This window comes from Antechinus flavipes, chromosome 4 (genome assembly GCF_016432865.1).
Source record: "Antechinus flavipes isolate AdamAnt ecotype Samford, QLD, Australia chromosome 4, AdamAnt_v2, whole genome shotgun sequence".
Taxonomy (NCBI): Eukaryota; Metazoa; Chordata; class Mammalia; order Dasyuromorphia; family Dasyuridae; genus Antechinus; species Antechinus flavipes.
The window spans coordinates 13,773,721-13,791,315 of record NC_067401.1 but is presented as its reverse complement, the minus strand read 5'-3'; the positions used below and the strand labels follow the sequence as shown (position 1 = coordinate 13,791,315).

Below are 17,595 nucleotides of genomic sequence, written 5' to 3'. Positions count from 1 at the left end.
CCTTGAATTGTCCTGCTTCAGTCTCTCTGGTGGCAATCTCCCTTCCTAGTCATTAGGAATGAGATAATTAGGTCTAGGAGCCCTGACCACTAGCAATTCAAAGAGTCATAAAACTGCAGATGCCTTATCTCAGATACCCAGATGGGACCCTCCAAACCAGATTTAGCGGCTCCTAGCCTCACAACTTATCAGAATTTATGCTCTTAACCCCCAACCTATCAGAACTGAATTTATGGTCCTTTTCTGGAATTCCCGCTCACCAGTGCTCTACCTCCACCATACCTTTATTTCCCTGATTGCTGGAGCCCTTTAAGAGTCTCTGGAATCTCTCACTCCTTGCTGGATGCTTTGAGACAAGAGTCCAATTCAGCCAGTTGGGGTCAACATGGATCCTATTTTACCCCTAGTCCAAACTCTTCCTCTAATAAAATATTAAAAACTTTCTAATCTCTATCTTGCCTCAGTTTCTCTGGCACTACAAGCTTATGCTAGATTTTAGAGATAAGAATAGTCATTGGAATTTAATGAATAGGGAGGTGACCAAATTAGACTTGTGCTTTAGGAAAACTGTGCAAAGGAAGGGAATGGGGGAACTTGAGACAGGGAAATCAATAAAAAGATCATTATAATCAAGGAAGAAACAGCAAAGGCATAAACTAGATCAGTGGCTATGTCAGTAGAGAAGGGGACAACATGGGAGAGATGTTGTAAAGGTAAAAAAAATACAAGATTTGGCAACTGACTCAATATGTGGGTGAGAATGAGGAGTTAAGGATTATTGTGCACCTGAGGGATAGATACAAAGGGCTCAATAGAAATAGGGAAATTGGGCGAATGGGAAGACTTGAATTGTGTTTAAAAATATTGAGTATGAAATACCTATGGGACATCCACTTTGAAAGGCCCAACAGGTGATTCAGCACCAAAGCTCAAGAGATAAGGGGTGGATAAAAAGATCTGAAAAGTGTCCTCATGGAGATAATAACCACACCTGTGGGAATGAATGGGGTCACTCAAAAAACAGAGTGTTCCAAGAAAAGCAAAGACAGCCCAGCACAGGGGTAGAACATGGGTGAAGAATCAGCAAAGAGGCCTGAGAAAGTACAGTCAGACAAGCAGGAGAAAGCCAGGACTGAACAATGTCATGAAAAGCCAGAGAGGCAAGAATTCTCAGGGAAAGTGTCAGAAGGAGGTCGAGAAAAGTGAAAATTGAGAAAAGGCCTTGGAGGTTCCCTAAGATATGGTTGGATTCCAAATACTGACCACATCCCATCTAGAAGACATGATCTGTTCTGGGAGTCTCATTTTGGGAAGGATGATGACTAAATATTTAGAAGAAGACATCCAAGAGAGTGAAGGCAATCAAATCATGGAGATTTTGCACATCAATCGGTTATTGAAAAATAGATAGAAGGCAGTTCAGGAAGGGGACCAAACAGAATAATATGAGCACATTCATTTAAACACATGCCTTTTAAAACTATATGTAATAGAAATTGAGGGATTCCTACTCAATCCTTTTTGTTCTTTTTATGTAAAATGTTTATTTTACATGTTTATTACTCAAAGAGTATAATTTTTAAAAAAGAAAAAATCAAAAATCTTTCATATCAAGTGAAGGAAATAAGAATGTTTTGCCCAAAGTGGAGATTTGGGGGAGCTGGTTGGCATAAAAAAGGGGTTTAGACCTGTTTTATTTGAGCCCTTGAGTCAAAGGGGAGAACTTATAAAGAAAAAAACATATACAGAAGGTGCCAAAGGTAGAACTAGCTACCTGCAGGTGTAATGAGCTCCCCTATTATTGGAGGGATTCAAACAGAAGGTTGAATAATCACTTGTCAGAGATGATGGAGACCGGGATTCCTTTTCAAGTAGAAATTTAACACCACAGATAATTTCTGACTTCTCTTCTGGTCCCAAAGTTCTTTGAACACCTGGTCTACGTGGACAACCTCACGTACAACATCTTCCTCACTCTTATTCCATATGTTCACCCAGAAGCCTTTTCATCCTTATTTGGTTTCCCATTGGGAAGAGGATGCCCTGACTAACACGGAAATATATGCACACTTGGCAGTTAAAGTTTTCAGTATAAATTATTAACTTGGCTTTCTGGTACAAATCAGTCTTGTGGGAGTTGGAAGAGCCCGAGCCACTTTTCTGGAGCCTGCTCAAACCTGAATAATAATTACACATTTCTATAGCATTTTATGGTTTGCAAAGCATATTCTTCACTAGTCTCTAGGGCAGGGGAGCATAAGTTTTAAGAAATGGGCTCTGCAAGATTAAAGGATGGTCTAGTGATCACACAGCTGGTTAGTGCAGGTGGTTCTCTCTTGGAAATAGGATTACTAACTGCAGATTCCCTGATCTTTCTTCTGCATCAAATGGCTTTTTAAAATAAATTGACTTCTGGGGTTCTAGAGCTGCAGTGTTGAGCCTAATCAATCAATCAATATGCATTTATTAAGCACTGTGATTGAAAGAATGAGTGGACAAATGAATAAGTGAAAGGGCATTTAATAAGCAACTTAATATGCCAGACATGGCTCTGGGTGCTGGAGATGCAAAGACAAAAAGGAAAGAATCCCTTCTTCAAGAAATCTGCATCCTAATCAGAAGAGACAGCATGTACATAAAAATAGAGAATTAATATCTTTAGAATAAATAAAAATAAATATAAGTTAGTCCATGAAAGACAGCACAGTGCTTTGCCTATGGAGGTAATTTTGTTTCTTCTTTGAATCTGCAGCCCTTAGCATAATGTCTGAAACATACTATGCATTGTTATAATAAATAATGCTTTATTATAAAAAAATAAATGCTTGTTGATTGATTGGATTGGATTGGATTGGATTGTTACCCACAGCATTGAGGCCATTCAGCTAATAATGCCCTCCGTTTTCTAGAGCCCAGCTTCTTAATCTATGGTTTAAGACCCTACATAGGGTCTTGTAAGTAAGTGTGGGGTCACAAAACTATGATTTATTATCAGCAAATGTTTGATTTGTATACCTATTTTATATACCTCTCACCCCAGGGTTACATAAATATTTCATAGGCAAAAAAGGAGTCATGAGTGGAAAAAGCTTAAGAAGTCCTGCTCTAAAGCAACAGTTCTCATACTTTTTTTTTAATTTCACGAAACCTTTATGTTCTTAAAAATTGTTGAGGATCCCCCAAAGAGCACTGGCTTTTGTGTGTTATAGTTGTCAATACTTACAACATTCAAAATTAAAACATTTTATGTCTGAACATATATTCACTTTCTTTCCTTTTTCTTTCCTTCTTGCACAAAATAATATGGAAAAGTTTTAAGGTTGTACATGTATAACCTATATCAGACTGTTTACCAACTCAGGGATGGGGAAAGGGAGAGAGAAATAGAATTTGGAACTCAAAAAATTTTTTTAATGTTAAAAAAATTTACATGTAGCTGGAGAAAATAAAGTATTATTTTTTAATTAAAACATCTTAGTATTATTATAAAAATAATTTTGGCCTTAAGAATCTTCTTAAAAGGTCTTAAAACTCCCAAGGATTCCCAAACCATACATCAAGAACTATTGCTCAAGACGGGATCTCATTGCCTCTGATTCACAATTAGTAAGAGATGGAGGATCAGCTTGGAAGGAAGAATTAGATCTCAGGGGGACAGGCCAGGATTCATGCCCCTTATCTGTTCCAGGGCTTTCTTCCCAAGGTGAGGCTTACCCAGAAGACATTCAGAGTCAAATCTCTGAGTACCTAGAAGCAAAGCCCCTTACCCCACTGCCATACTCTAGCACCTCTGTTAAACTGAGAATCAGGCTCCATGATGGCTTTAATAAATAGTCATTTTAAAAGAATGTAAATAATCCCTTTTCTTTACCAGATATTTAACATTGAGGAAGCTGTAAGCTTTTTTGGATCCCATATATCATTTTTCCATTAATCAAATTGTTCTAAGCTATTGATATTTCTACTTACCTGAAATACTCTGTTTTTTAAGTACATGGTGCCATATCCTTCTCTGTGACTCATATAAAATGTCCCTGCAAAAGTACAACCATCAGGCCAAGTATAGGTACCTTTGCCATGACGATGATCCTTATAGAATTGCCCTTTGTATGTCTGGAAGAGAAAAAAGTGGAAGAAAGGGAAGGAAAAGTGAATTATTCCCATGAGGGCTGAACTCAGAATCAAGAAGACCAGGATTCTAAAACCACCTCAGACACATATTTAACATGTGACACTGAGCAAGTCATCTCACTTTTGGGAGCCTTAGTTTCCCCATATGTAAAAGGAGGGAATTGGACTTGATGAACCTACAGCTCCCTGCAATTCTAAACCTCTGATTCTGTTCTCTATGATTTTTCAAAAAAATTTCCACATTTTAATGCAAACCCTTTAAGTGTGAAGCGGGGAAAATAATTTAAACCTTTCCAAGAGTATTTTGATGCTGAGATACTAGGCACAACTATTCTAGGCAATATTAGTTACCCACAATCAATACAACCATTTTGGAAATCAATTTGGGATTATGCCAATAAAATAACCAGAATTCTCTGGCTCTGAGATAACACTCCTATCCATGGAGTCACTGATGTGAAGCAAGTCCCCATGCATACATAAATATTTAGGGCAAGCAGCACAAGTTGTGGTAGCAAAGAACTGAGAACAAAGAGGATGCCCATTGATTGGGAAATGGCCAAGCGAACTGTGGCACACAAATATGATGAAATGTTACCAGGCAGGAAGAAATAACAAATATGATGAACACAGAGAACCATAGAAAGACTTCCATGAACTGATGCAGAGGGAAGTGAGAAAAAGCAAACCAGGAAAATAATACAATGACTACAGCCATGTAAATGGAAATAATAACCACAACAAAAGCATCACAAGTAAACAGGGCAAAATTACAAATAGGTACGGTCCCAAAGAACAGACAGAAGAGGATACCTCCTTCACTCCCTCAATCCTTTGCAGAGGTGAAAGTTCCACAAGCACTGAGAAAATGTCGGAGATGTAAGAAGAAAAGACATCGAAAATTTTATCAAGTTAGTGAACATATGTATAGTTTAGTTACTTTTTAAATAGACGCCAAATTGGTTTTTCAGAATAATTGGACTAATTCCATTCCAACCAGATTCTATCAGGCTGCCTATCTTATCGCTCTCTCTCCAACACTTAACATTTTTAGCATTTTGCCAATCTGGGAATGAGGCAAAAGCCCAGAGTTGTTTTAATCTGCATTTCTCCATCTCAGGTCACTACTTAAAGCCTTCTTTCATGTGACTGTTGATAGTTTGCCTTCCTTCTTTAGAAATGTACCTGTTCATATCTTTACCATTTGGGGAACAGTGACCATTTGATTTTTGTCTTCTTCCGAGATCAGATGTATGACTGGCAAAGATGGCAGCCCAATCATATAGCAAAGAGCTAGGGAAAATGAACACGCATACATTCTACATTGGTATATGGGCATTGTCAAGTCATACAAAGGCAAGTCAATTCAGCTAGAGTTTATTAAGACCTATTGTGTGCCAAGCACTGGGGATGTTAAAGAAAGCCCCCTAATACCTTGGTCAAACCTTTTGTGGAATTTCATGGAAATTTCATTGAAGATTTCTTCTTAGGCATGCCCCAACTGATAAATGATCAAAAGACATGATCTGTGCCCAAAGGACTATAAATTCATGCCTATCTTTTGACCTACCACCACCATTACTAGGCATGAATACCAAAAGAGGGTTAAAAAAAGAAAGAAAGAAAGAAAAATGACCTACATATACAAAAATTATTCATAGCTGTTCTTTTCTGGGAAAAAAATATTGGAAATTGAGGGGATTCCCATCAATTGGGTAATAGCTTAATAAACTGTGGTATGTGTTTGTGATTGAACATTATTGTTCTATGGGAAATGATGAGCAGGATGCTCTCAGGAAAAAAATAAATAACCTGGAAAGTCCTCCATAAACACAAGCAAAGTCAAATGTCCTACATACAAAGTAATAGCAATGTTCTGGAATGACCATCTGTGAATGACTTTGCTATTGTATGATCATTCATGACTATTGTGAAGGACTTATGATGAAAAATCTTATCAATACCCAGAGAAGGAACTGATTGTATCTGAATACAAATTGAAGCACTCGCTCTCACTATCGCTCTCTCCCTTCTCTTTCTCTCCTCACCCCACCTTGTCTTTTTAACTTAATTTTTCTGGAGGTAAATCTATGGGGGTTTTTTATTTTTACAGAAATGTTTTGCATAATTTCACATGTAGTTTCTTAATTGTGAATGAAGATAAGGGAGAGAAACTAGAACTCAAAGATTTTGAAAACAAATGTAAAAAGAAATTTTTGTTTTTAATGTAACTGGGGAAGATATTAAATAAATAAAACAACCACACACAAAAAGAAATTTTCTTAGGGAAATACAAAATCTGCTTTCCTACTAAGCTTCTACCCATTTGTCCTAGTTTTTCTGAAGAGTGATGATCCATCTTCTCCCTCTTCCAAATAATAACCTTTCAAATATTTTAAAATAGCAATAATGTCATATCTCCATAATATGTATGATATACATTATATGTAATTAGGACATATATATGCTATATATAGTTTGTATATACGTATGTGTGTATGTATACATATTCAGACAGGAAGGAAGGAAGGAAGAAAGGAAGGGAGGGACAAAGAGAGATGATAGATAATAGATAGTCCAACCCCTCCCACCACTACCCATCCCTGACATTTTCCATACTAAACCTCCATTCTCCCCTTAACATATTCCCTGAAATGCTCTCCTTCTCAACTCCTCCTAGAAATCCTCTCTCCCTTTACAAAACACAGCTTAAGCTCTCCTTCTGCCCGAGTCCTTCCAGATCTTATCAGTGCTAATGCCCTCCTTCCCAACTATCTTATGTCTATTTGCATTTATTTTCTTCATATTGATTCTATTTTCCTGTGTGTCCATGTTGACTCTCCCATTAGAATATAAGATCCTTAAAAATAAGATTTGCTTCATTTTTTTTTCTGTTTCCCCAGGGCCAAGCCCAATGTCTAACACATTGCTTAACCAATGCTTGTTGATTAATTGAAATGAAATGGCTTCAACATCCTGATCCATCTCTTCAGGTCACTCTCCCACCATCACTACCCATGAGAGTGAGGTACTGAAAATGGGAAGTGAAATATAATAAATCTATCGGACATAGTCTGAACATCATCCTTTTCTTGGAGTTGGGGAAATAGGGAGTTAAATTTTATTGACACCTTTTCTTCAGCATCACAGCCCTTTCTGTTATGGCTCCTTGCCCCTCAATCTGCCTTCACTTACAACACACACACAAAACCCCCAGTTAAGCAGAAACGACCACCATTTTCCCAGTTTTGGCAGCATATCTAACATCCCCAAATCTCAGTCCCAGGCCCTCCCTTGTCTCTTTTCTCCCCGTATGCTCAATGATATCATCAGCTCCCATGGGTTTAATCATCATCCCTGATGCAGAGGATTTACAGGTTTATGGAGCAGCCAACTCTCCACTTTCTCCTAGTTGCCCACTGACTATTGTCACTTTTACTAGGTGTTCCATAGGCATCTCAAACTCACCATGGGCAAACCAGAATTCATCACCTGTGCTCCAAAACCCACTGCTTTTCTTGCCTTCCCTTTCTGTTGGGCCACCACCATCCTTTTACTCATCAGCTCCAAAACCTTGGAATCCTCCTCAATTCTTCCTCTTCTCTCCCCTTTCTAATGAAGTGCTCGCCAAACCTTATTGATCCTTCCCCAGCACCTCTCATACATGTCTCCTCTCTCCACCCACAAAGCCACCATTCTGGTTAAGGCCCTCTCCCACCCACCTAGACTCCTGATTGCATTATTGTCCTAAGTGGCCTCCCTGTTCCCATTCATTTCCTCCATCCCCTTTGCAAAGCACAGATCTGCCCATACCCTCACCACCACCACAAGCTCCCATGGCTCCCTATTGTTTCTAGGGTCAAATCCTGTGACACTGACAACCTGGCTCTAGTCAACCTTTCCTTCCCAGCTCCTTATTCCCCCAAGCACACTCTCTCTAGTCCAGCCAAAGTGGCCTCCCTGCTATTTCTCATACAGTATTCCATATCCTATCTCCATATTGTCCCCCTTTGACCTCCTTCCTCCTTGAAGCATACTTTCTGCTCCTCTCCACAGGAAGCTCTCCCTGGTCCCCTTAGCTGCTAATGCCTCTCCCCAAATAGCATCTGCAGCTCAACTTTCAGGTACATGCTGTTAGGATTCAAGTCTCCCAGGGACCTTCATTTTTGTCTCAGTGTTTCCAGAGTCATAACAAAATGCTGGCAATAAGGTACGACATCCAATGTATGCTGATTGACTTAGCGTTTCTACTTTCCATCCACACTGTCCTCCAAACTTAACATGTGATGTCTCTCCTTCCCCACACACTGGCACATTCTCTGATCCCACACCTGAACTACATCCTATTTCTAGCTTCTTTAGTAGTCTTCAAGGCTCAGCGCTCAAATGTCACCTTCTCCATGAAATCTGCCCTGATTCACCACCCCCAGTTCAAAGTGATCTATCTCTCAGATATTCCTGGAGTACTTTTGTAGGTTCCTTGATGACTTCTCTCTGTGGACAGCAATCAGTCCAAAAGCATTTGTTATCATCTGGGAGTGGGGGGCAAGGGGAAGGGGAGAAATTTTGGAACAGAAGGTTTTGCAAGGGTTAATGTTGAAAAATTATCCATACATATGTTCTGGAAATAAAAAGCTTTAATAAAAAAAAAAAAGCATTTGTTGTGGAAGGATAGACCAAAGTAAAACACTCCCTACCATCAAGGAGTTTACTTTCCAATGAGGGAGACAAAATACAGGATATCCCAAAAATCTTATTACAATGTGTGTGTTTGGGGTGGGGGGGAGATGTATATGTGTATGTGTGTGTGTGTGTGTGTGTGTGTGTGTGTGTGTGTGTTCCCCAGTTAAAACTTAAACCTGCATTAAAATTTTGGGGATATCCTATAGCTATATATAAATGTATATATGTGTATATATTCATACATACATATATATAGATTTTATGTGTGTGTATTTATACATATACATGTATGTATTTATAGATAGATAGATAGATAGATAGGTAGATATTACAAATCAATTAAAACAAGATAATTTAGCAGGAAACATCAATAAGGATCGGGGAAAGGTTTCATTTGGAAGGATAGCACTCAAGCTTTATTCTGAAGGAAAGCAGAGGGAAGAAGGAGGGAGGGCCTATCTCCCTTCCCCTTCCCTCCCCCAGCAGCAGAGAAGCTCACTGAAGCATTTGTTTGTTTTTGCCTCCCCCAGTGCCTGGCAGGGTGTCTTCATAAAGGTTTATTGGATTGAACTGGGAAAATGGGCATCAGGGGAGTGCTAGAGGCAGCTCCTGAGAGCAAAATGGTTCAATTTTCGGTGTGAGCATTTGCACCTCAGAAATCCTCAAAGGCTTCAAGCTTGATTTGTTGTCTATTGGTTGTCTAGACTTAAAAGAGTGATCAAGACAGCAGCAATAATGAAGATTAAAGTTAACAGTATGTCCTGTCCTTTTTGAGAGAGAGAGAGAGAGAGAGAGAGAGAGAGAGAGAGAGAGAGAGAAGAGAGAGAGAGAGAGAGAAAGGTGACAAAGAGAGAAAGGAGACAGAGACAGACAGACACAGAGAGAGAGAGAGACAGAGAGAAAGGAGAGAGAGACAGAGACAGAGACAGAGAGACAGAGACAAGAGGGGGAATGGAGGGAAGGAAAAAGGGAGGAGGTAAAGAAAAAGGAACAGAGACAGAGAAAAACAAAGAAAGTCTGAGAGAGCATTCTAAATGTCAAACAATTTACTAGCACACTCTCACATGGGACTCTCTTAGCCAGCTGAGGGGGATCCTCTGACCAAAGATGAGGCCCTCAGGTTCCAAGACTGCCACCATCACAGGACCACACTGTGGAACCTTACAGCATGATCCACGCGTGGGAATTATTGTTCTTTTTTGAAGACTTCTCAGTCTTCAGGACCTAATTTCCAGCTACCTACAAATGAGGAGGTTGGGCCGTCACAGAGTCAGTGAGTGGAGAGGGGACAATGAGACTGACAGAAGGACCTCTACACTAAGTGGCCATCACAAGGGGCTGCCAGCAAGAGTCAAGCAAACCAAAGGCCTAAACCCAGCAACCGGGGGCAGTCCAAAGTCGGACAGTGCCAGCCTGAGACCCCAGGGAGCGCCCACTTGTTGCTGAGAATTTGAGTCTCACAGGATGTACTCGTAAGAGCCAGCATCTCAGCTCACAGCCTGACCATCACATTACTCAGGAAGTAAAGGATAAGATCGCTATAAATAAATATGAATGTCGTAACCATCTTCATTCTTCACAAACAGCAGATACCTGGCATTCAAGAGGGAGGGATCATAGAATCACAGCTGGAAGCTCCTCCTTTTACAATGAAAATGAGCCCCTCAGGTTACTTATGTCACTTGCCTGTCACAAAAGTATTAAGCAGCAAAGACTGGATTTGAACTCATATCCTTTGACTTCTAAGCCACATTGTTCAAATACATGCTTAATAAATGTTTACTGACCATTAACTGACTCCCTTCACAAAAGAAAATGTGAGGAAGGGAAAGAGAGAAGAGGCCTTTCATTCTTGGCCCTCTTTCCTTTCCCTCCTTCAGCCTTCTCTCTATCAAAGGCAATAAAAGATTGATCTCAAGAGAACTAGGCCAGCTTTGGGGAAATTGAGGTTTTTTTCCCCTACCAGTCCTGAATCTTGACACAATCATCTGCAACTTAATGTTCTCCCACTAAAAGCCAGACTTGACAGTGGAATGTGAATTGTCCCGGGTCTCCGGGTTCAAGGCATTGTCTGTGACCCCTTCCCACCTTCTTCCTAGAACTCTCCTACTTCTGCTCCAGCATGACCTGACTTCTCCACTATACAAAAGCTTCACCTTTCATCCAAGTTCCTTTGACCACATTACAAAATTACTCCCTCCTTCTTCAATGACTTTTTTCTTTCTTTTTTTTTTTTTTTAAAGCTTTTTGTTTTCAAAACATATGCATGGGTAATTGGACAACACTGACTCTTGCTAGCTTTGCGTTTCAGCTTTTCCCCTCCTTCCTCCCACCCCCTCCCCAAGATGGCAAGCAATCCAATATATGTTAAACATGTTAAAATATATGTTAAATCCAATATGTATAAACATTTATACAATTCTCTTGATGCACAAGAAAAATCAGATCATAAAGGAAAGAAAATAAGAAAACAAAATGCAAGTGAACAACAACAAAAAGAGTCTTCACTGACTTTCCAATTCCACCATTCCTTGACTGTTGCTTCTCTCTGGAGAGGTATTTATCAGATTAAAGTAATTCACCCTGATTACCTGATTAAATTAATACTGGCTAAAAGTGGTAAGAAGCTTAACACTTTTATAGATCATTTGCATTTGAAAAGCTGAGCTTATCAACCCAAAGGACTCTCCAATTGGTCAAATATGTGGTGGACCAATTTTTGATTAAGATTTCCCCATATAACTGATTTCTCAGATAACAAAAGACATTGAAATGCAGCCATATTGCAGCCACTCACTACTTTCTCCTTTTTGAGCATCTTAATAATACAAAAGGTCATAAATTTAGAGGTAGAAGGGACCTTAAGAGGATATCAAATCCAACTCAATTCAACACCCAAAAACTATTTTCTCTCCATTTCATCTTCTCCCCTCCCCTGAAGAGGAGGGGAAAAGAAAGAAAATCAAAAAGAAAGAAAATGAAAACCTTGGTAACAAATGTGCATCATTAAGCAAAACAAATTCTTCCATTGGTCATATCCAAAATATGTGGCTTATTTTGTACACACGGTCCTTCACCTCTCTATTAGGAGGTGGCTAACATGTTTTAATCATTGAGGTGGATAGCATGCTTTATCATTAATCTTCTGCAATTGTGATTGGTTGTTATAGTGATATGAGTTCTTAAGATTGTTAACATTGTTAGTCTTAACAATATTATTACTATGTGAATCATTCTCTGAGTTTTCCTCGCTTAATTCTTCATTAGTTTATATGGGACTGCCCAAGTTTTCTCTGAAAAAGTCCATTTTACTGTTTGTTGCAGTCACTCCCCAATCAAGAACAGTCCCCTTGTTCTTTGCTACCACAAATATGGTCGAGGATATAAAAACTCACTAAAAGTGGCTGATGAAGTAAACTTGCCTTCTCAAATCTTAAAACATATTTCAGAGCAATTATAGTAAAAACTATTTGGTGCTAAGCAAAAATAGAAAATCAAAGAAAGAGAAAAAGAAAGATGCCAAATATCCAAATAAATGCACCCAAAGAAGTTGCCTGGTGAATCTATTTGTTTTGTTTTTTTTTGGTGAGGTGATCAGGGTTAAGTGACTTGTGGAGGGTCACACAGAGAGTATGTCAACTGCCTGAGGCTGGATCTGAACTTAGGTCCTCCTGATTTCAGGGCTAGTGCTCTCTCCACTATGCCACCTAGCTTCCTTCTGGTGAGTCTTTAAAAAATAAACAAGGGAAAGATTCATTATTTAATACATATACTTGAAAGAATAATATCATGGGACTTAGATTTCCATCTGTATCTCACACACTGTGTATATAATATAATACACACACATAAATAAATATATATATATATATATATATATATATATATATATATCAATGAGTTCCAGCCAGGTGATAAACACACATTTAAAATATATATATTTTTAAGAATGGAAGAAATTAGAATAAAAGGAAGACAATGTTTATCTGTTAGAGAAATAAAAGAAATTAATTAAGGAGAAAACAGATGTATTGATTGACTGAACAAAAAGTCAACAAATGAATCAAAAGGGAAAATACTTATGATGATAAAGGACAAAAAGTTCTTGCTTCAAAGTATAAAAAGAAATGTTTTAAAATGTGCTAAGGCAATTTCCAGATTCCTAAGAAGAAATAGTCAAAATATGTAAAGAGAAAATTTTCAAAAGAAGAAAAGTTGTTAATAGCCATTTGAAAAAATGTCCAAAAAAAGAAAGAAAAGAAAAGAAAAACATTTAATCTAATTATCAAAGTAATGGAAAGTAACACAATTCTAAGGTTATCACCTCTCTCCCATCAGATCAATAAAAATAAAGAAAAGGGGGTTGTCTGATGCCAGAGTGTATCTTGTTTTTTCAATAAATACAATTATTTCCAATTTGTTGATGTCAACAAGTATAAATTGTTCCCTGAAACTATAGAAAAACAGTTACTGGCAATAAATGGGAGGAGCCGCTAGATGGTGCAGAGGATAAAACACCAGCCCTGGAGCCAGGAAGATCTGAGTTCAAATACTAGCTGTGTGATTCTGGGTAAGTCAACTAACCCCAACTGCCTTGCAAATAAATAAACAAATATGTAGGGGAAAAAAATAATAAATAGGAGGCAAGCTCTTAAACTGAGAAAAGGAATAAACTAAACATAAACAACTTAACTTAAATAATTTACCTCACCACTGTTCCATTCGAAAACTCCAAATCCAAGTTTCATGTTAAGCCCAAATTCCCCCTTGTATACAGAGCCATCAAGCCATTCCTGCACGCCATAATCCCGCTGGACTTGGTCTTGCAGGTCTTGCTCAGCCAGTTCCAGGGATTCCATGTCATCAATTTCCTCCTCTGCTGTAGTGATGTTACTGGTATGAAAATTGGAAAGGTTAGTTAAGGAGTCAGAGTAGAACCCAACTCCAGTCCCCAACTAATTCCTCTCTTCCCAACATTTCCCTCCCAGTTACATTGCATTGTATATTATTATTTAGTCCCTGAATATGTTAGACAACAAAATCCAAGTCAGTGGACACCAAAAGAATGTTTTTAACTTGTATTTTAGTCATAAAAATATGAGGATACAATGGAAAGAGTCCTGGTATTAAAGGACCTGGGTTCAAATCCCACCCCACTTAAGCTTCTGGGACCTCAGTTTCCTCTTCGATAAAGTGAGACCTGTTCAAGATGGACTGAGACATTTCCTGTTTTAGGTCTCTGCTCCTAAAATAGCCTGTAAACCATTTTCCTCTGGACTGGCCACAGAATGGTCCTAATGGGACAAGACAACAGATTTGACTTCCCTACATACGAGTGAACTTCACAGATGGAAAAATTCTTCTCTGCCATGTTGGTGCCCCCTAAGTTTTTTACATACTCCAAAGTATCTGGGACAAGGTTAGCAATGAAATCGTAGTCTCTCAATAAATTCATTAAACCATCATTGCCTATGAGGATAGTGGCACTTAAGAGATCTCTAAGAAAAAAAGGCAATTAGTGAAAAAAGTTCCAATAGTGAAATCTAGCATCCCACTAAGCTATTCCAAAATGATCTCATCAACAAAATGGCTAATAGCCCTGGAGCTTTCCAGCATCAAGGGTTTTCCTTGACCAACATTTTCCATTAATTCATTTATCCCACAAGCATTATTAAGTTCCTACTGTGTGCCAAGCACCCAACTTGGTAGAGTGCAGTCACTTTTCTCTGTCATATATGATTCTTTTATCCCTTTGGGGGATTTCCTGGCATCCAGGAATACTGGAGTGGTTTGCCATTTCCTTCTCCAGATCATTTTACAAACGAGGAAACTGAGGCAAGCAGGGTGAAGTGACTTGCCAGTAAGTGTCTGAAGTCAGATTTGAGCTCAGGAAGATGAATCTGATTCCATGCCCAAAATTCTATCCACTGCACCAAGCTGCCCAGGTACAGTTAGGCACTAGAAACAGATAAAAACAAAAATATCTGCCCTCCAAGAGCCTATATCTGATTGGCCAAAATATCTATTGATATTAATAAATGTAAATTTTATACAAAATAAACACAAAATAGCTGATTTGGGGAAAAGGAATCATTTGGCAGCTGAGGAGGAAGAAAATTGAAATAACTTTTTCCCAAAAAATATTAACACTATATGGAGAGGGAAAATGAATCTGAATATTAAAACATTCATAGTTGTACTTGCCAGGATACTTTGGAAAATCATATCATAGATCTAAAGTTTAAAAGGATATCATCTAATCCAAACCCTTCACATCACAGGTGAGAAAACTGAGGCCCAGAGAAGTTGATTTGCCCAAAGTCGTACTGAGAATAAGGTCAAAATTTGAACCCAGAGACTGGGTACCAGAGATAGTGCCCTTTCCCCTGTGCTATTACCAGCCCTAATTATGTTAATGCCCAATAATTATGCCAATAAGACTTTAAGGATCTGATTTCATTGCTATAGGTGCCCATCATCCACAATGCAGTCTGCCATCTTTCTATATAGTTTAATGAAGGGTCTGAAGGATGCCCTCCATGGCAAACTGCTTCAGGATAAATTTTATTCTCCTCTCCCCCCCAAAAAAATTATCTCTTCCTAGCAAATTTTCTAATGATGAATCTCTTTAAATTTAGTTGGGCTATTCTTCAAACAGCACAAACATTCACTTAGAAGAGACCCTCTTGCAGATGGTTAGAACTCCCCAGCTCGAGCAATCCACTATCCTCAGCCATCCCAGCAGCTGAGTCTATATGTATGCATATACACCACTGTTCCTTGCCCAAAAGATTTGTTTTTTTAAATGTAATAGCTTTTTATTTTTCCAAATACATGTGAAGAGAGTTTTCAACATTTACCTTTGTAAAACTTTGTGTTCCAAAATTTTCCCCTCCCTTAGGCAGCAAGCAATGCAATATAAACATGCAATTCTTCTAAGCATATTTCCATATTCATCATGCTACCACAAGAAAAATCAGATCAAAAGAGGAAAAAACACAAAAAAGAGAAAAACAAGCAAACAAACAACAACAACAATGACAAAAAAAAAAAAAAACCACTATGCTTTGATCCATATTCAATCTCCATAGTTCTCTCTCCAGGTACAGATGGCTCTTTCCAACACAAGTCTAGCAGAATTGCCTTGAAGCACTTTATTATTGAAAAAAGCCACGCCCATCACAGTTGATCTTCACATAATCTTCTTGTTGCTATATACAATGTTCTCTTGGTTCTTCCCACTTCACTCAGGATCAATTCATGTAAAGTCTTTTCATACTTTTCTGAAATCTGACTGCTTGTCATTTTTTACAGAACAATAATATTCCATTACTTTCATGTGCCGTAATTTATTCAGCCATTCTCCAACTGACGGCCATCCACTCAGTTTCCAGTTTCTTGTCACTCTAAAAAGGGCTGCTACAAACATTTTTGTACATGTGGGTCCTTTTCCCTTTTTAGGATCTTTTTGGGATACAGACCCAGTGGAGACACTGCTGGATCAAAGTTTTATAGCCCTGCTCCAAAGATTTTTAAATGCTTAAATTAAAATGAATAGGATAGCAAAAGAAACTGATTATGTTAAAATACAGGTGTCAAAATGTTTTAAAATTTTTGAGGGATCCCAAGTTACAAATCCCTCAACTATTCAATGATTATTGAGGTCCATTTCAGACCTAAATATTCTCTAAACCAAGGTCATCCTCAGTGCCAAAATATGAAATATCAAAGTAGATACTGATGGAAGAAAATAGAAAATTTTTCCTGACTGTGTACTCACTTTCATTATCCACCACATAGTTTTTTGTTTGTTTGTTTGTTTGTTTGTTTGTTTGTTTTTTATTTGCTGAGACAATTGGGACTAAGTGACTTGCCCAGGGCCACACAACCATAACATGTTTCTTATGCACTTATTCTGTGCCATACACTGTGCTAGGTGCTGGGGATACAAAGACTGAAGCACAACAATGCCTGACTTCAAAGAGCTTCTATTCTATAATCTAAAAGTAGAGACATGAGATAACTGGGGTAAGGGCAGAGGCTCCAGCAGTTGGGGGAAAGGCGGCTTCAGACAGCGGAGTTTCGATGGAAACCAGGGATTCTGTGATGAGGAAATAGATCCCAGTGTGAGGTTGGCCAATGCAAAGATACAGAAATAGAAAAAGACCCTTTGTGTATAAGGAACAGTAAGATGGACAGTTCTGCTGCCCTGTATAGTATATGAAGGGAAATGATACATAACAAGGTTCAAAAGACAGATCAAATCTGGATCACAAAGGCTTCAAATGCCATAAATAAGAATCATACTTGGTATTAGAGGTATAGCTATTGGTAGCTAGGAAGAGGGCAGATGGAAAAGGGAGGGAGACTTGGGACAGAAGCACTAATTAGGAAAGTGTGGCCATAGCTCAAGGAAAAAGGGTTTGAGGTAGGATGCTGGTTCTGAATGCATAAAGGGGAGGGGAGGATTCACTAGCAAATGTGCTGACATTAGAAAAATAGAGAAGATTAGTATGGTTCCTGCTTATAAGTAATCTCCACCATATCCTGCCCAATACGTCATTATGGTATGAAGGTGACCCTCGCTTTCAAAGACTCTGACAAAAGAGAGTAAGCTCTGGTTTTGTTGTTCAGTCATTTTTCAATTGTTTCCAACTCTTTATAATCCTATTTCAGGATTTTCTTGACTGAAGCAGTTTGCTATTTCCTTCTCCAGCTCATTTTCCAGATGAGGAAACTGAGGCAGACAGGGTCACATAGCTAGTAAATATCTGAAATCAA

At 38.5% G+C, this 17,595-nt stretch overlaps 1 protein-coding gene across 4 annotated transcripts in view; it reads right to left on the bottom strand.

Annotated features, from left to right (window-relative positions):
• Window positions 1-17,595, bottom strand: part of ANKMY1 (ankyrin repeat and MYND domain containing 1) — a 121,226-nt gene that overhangs the window by 101,112 nt on the left and 2,519 nt on the right. For all 4 annotated transcript variants that reach the window (XM_051991852.1, XM_051991851.1, XM_051991850.1 and 1 more), the window contains exons 3-4: window positions 13,521-13,707; window positions 3,970-4,113 (exon numbers count right to left, since the gene is read on the bottom strand). In XM_051991852.1, coding sequence (XP_051847812.1) covers window positions 3,970-4,113; window positions 13,521-13,707 — 331 coding nt within the window. The remainder of the gene's footprint in view (window positions 1-3,969; window positions 4,114-13,520; window positions 13,708-17,595) is intronic.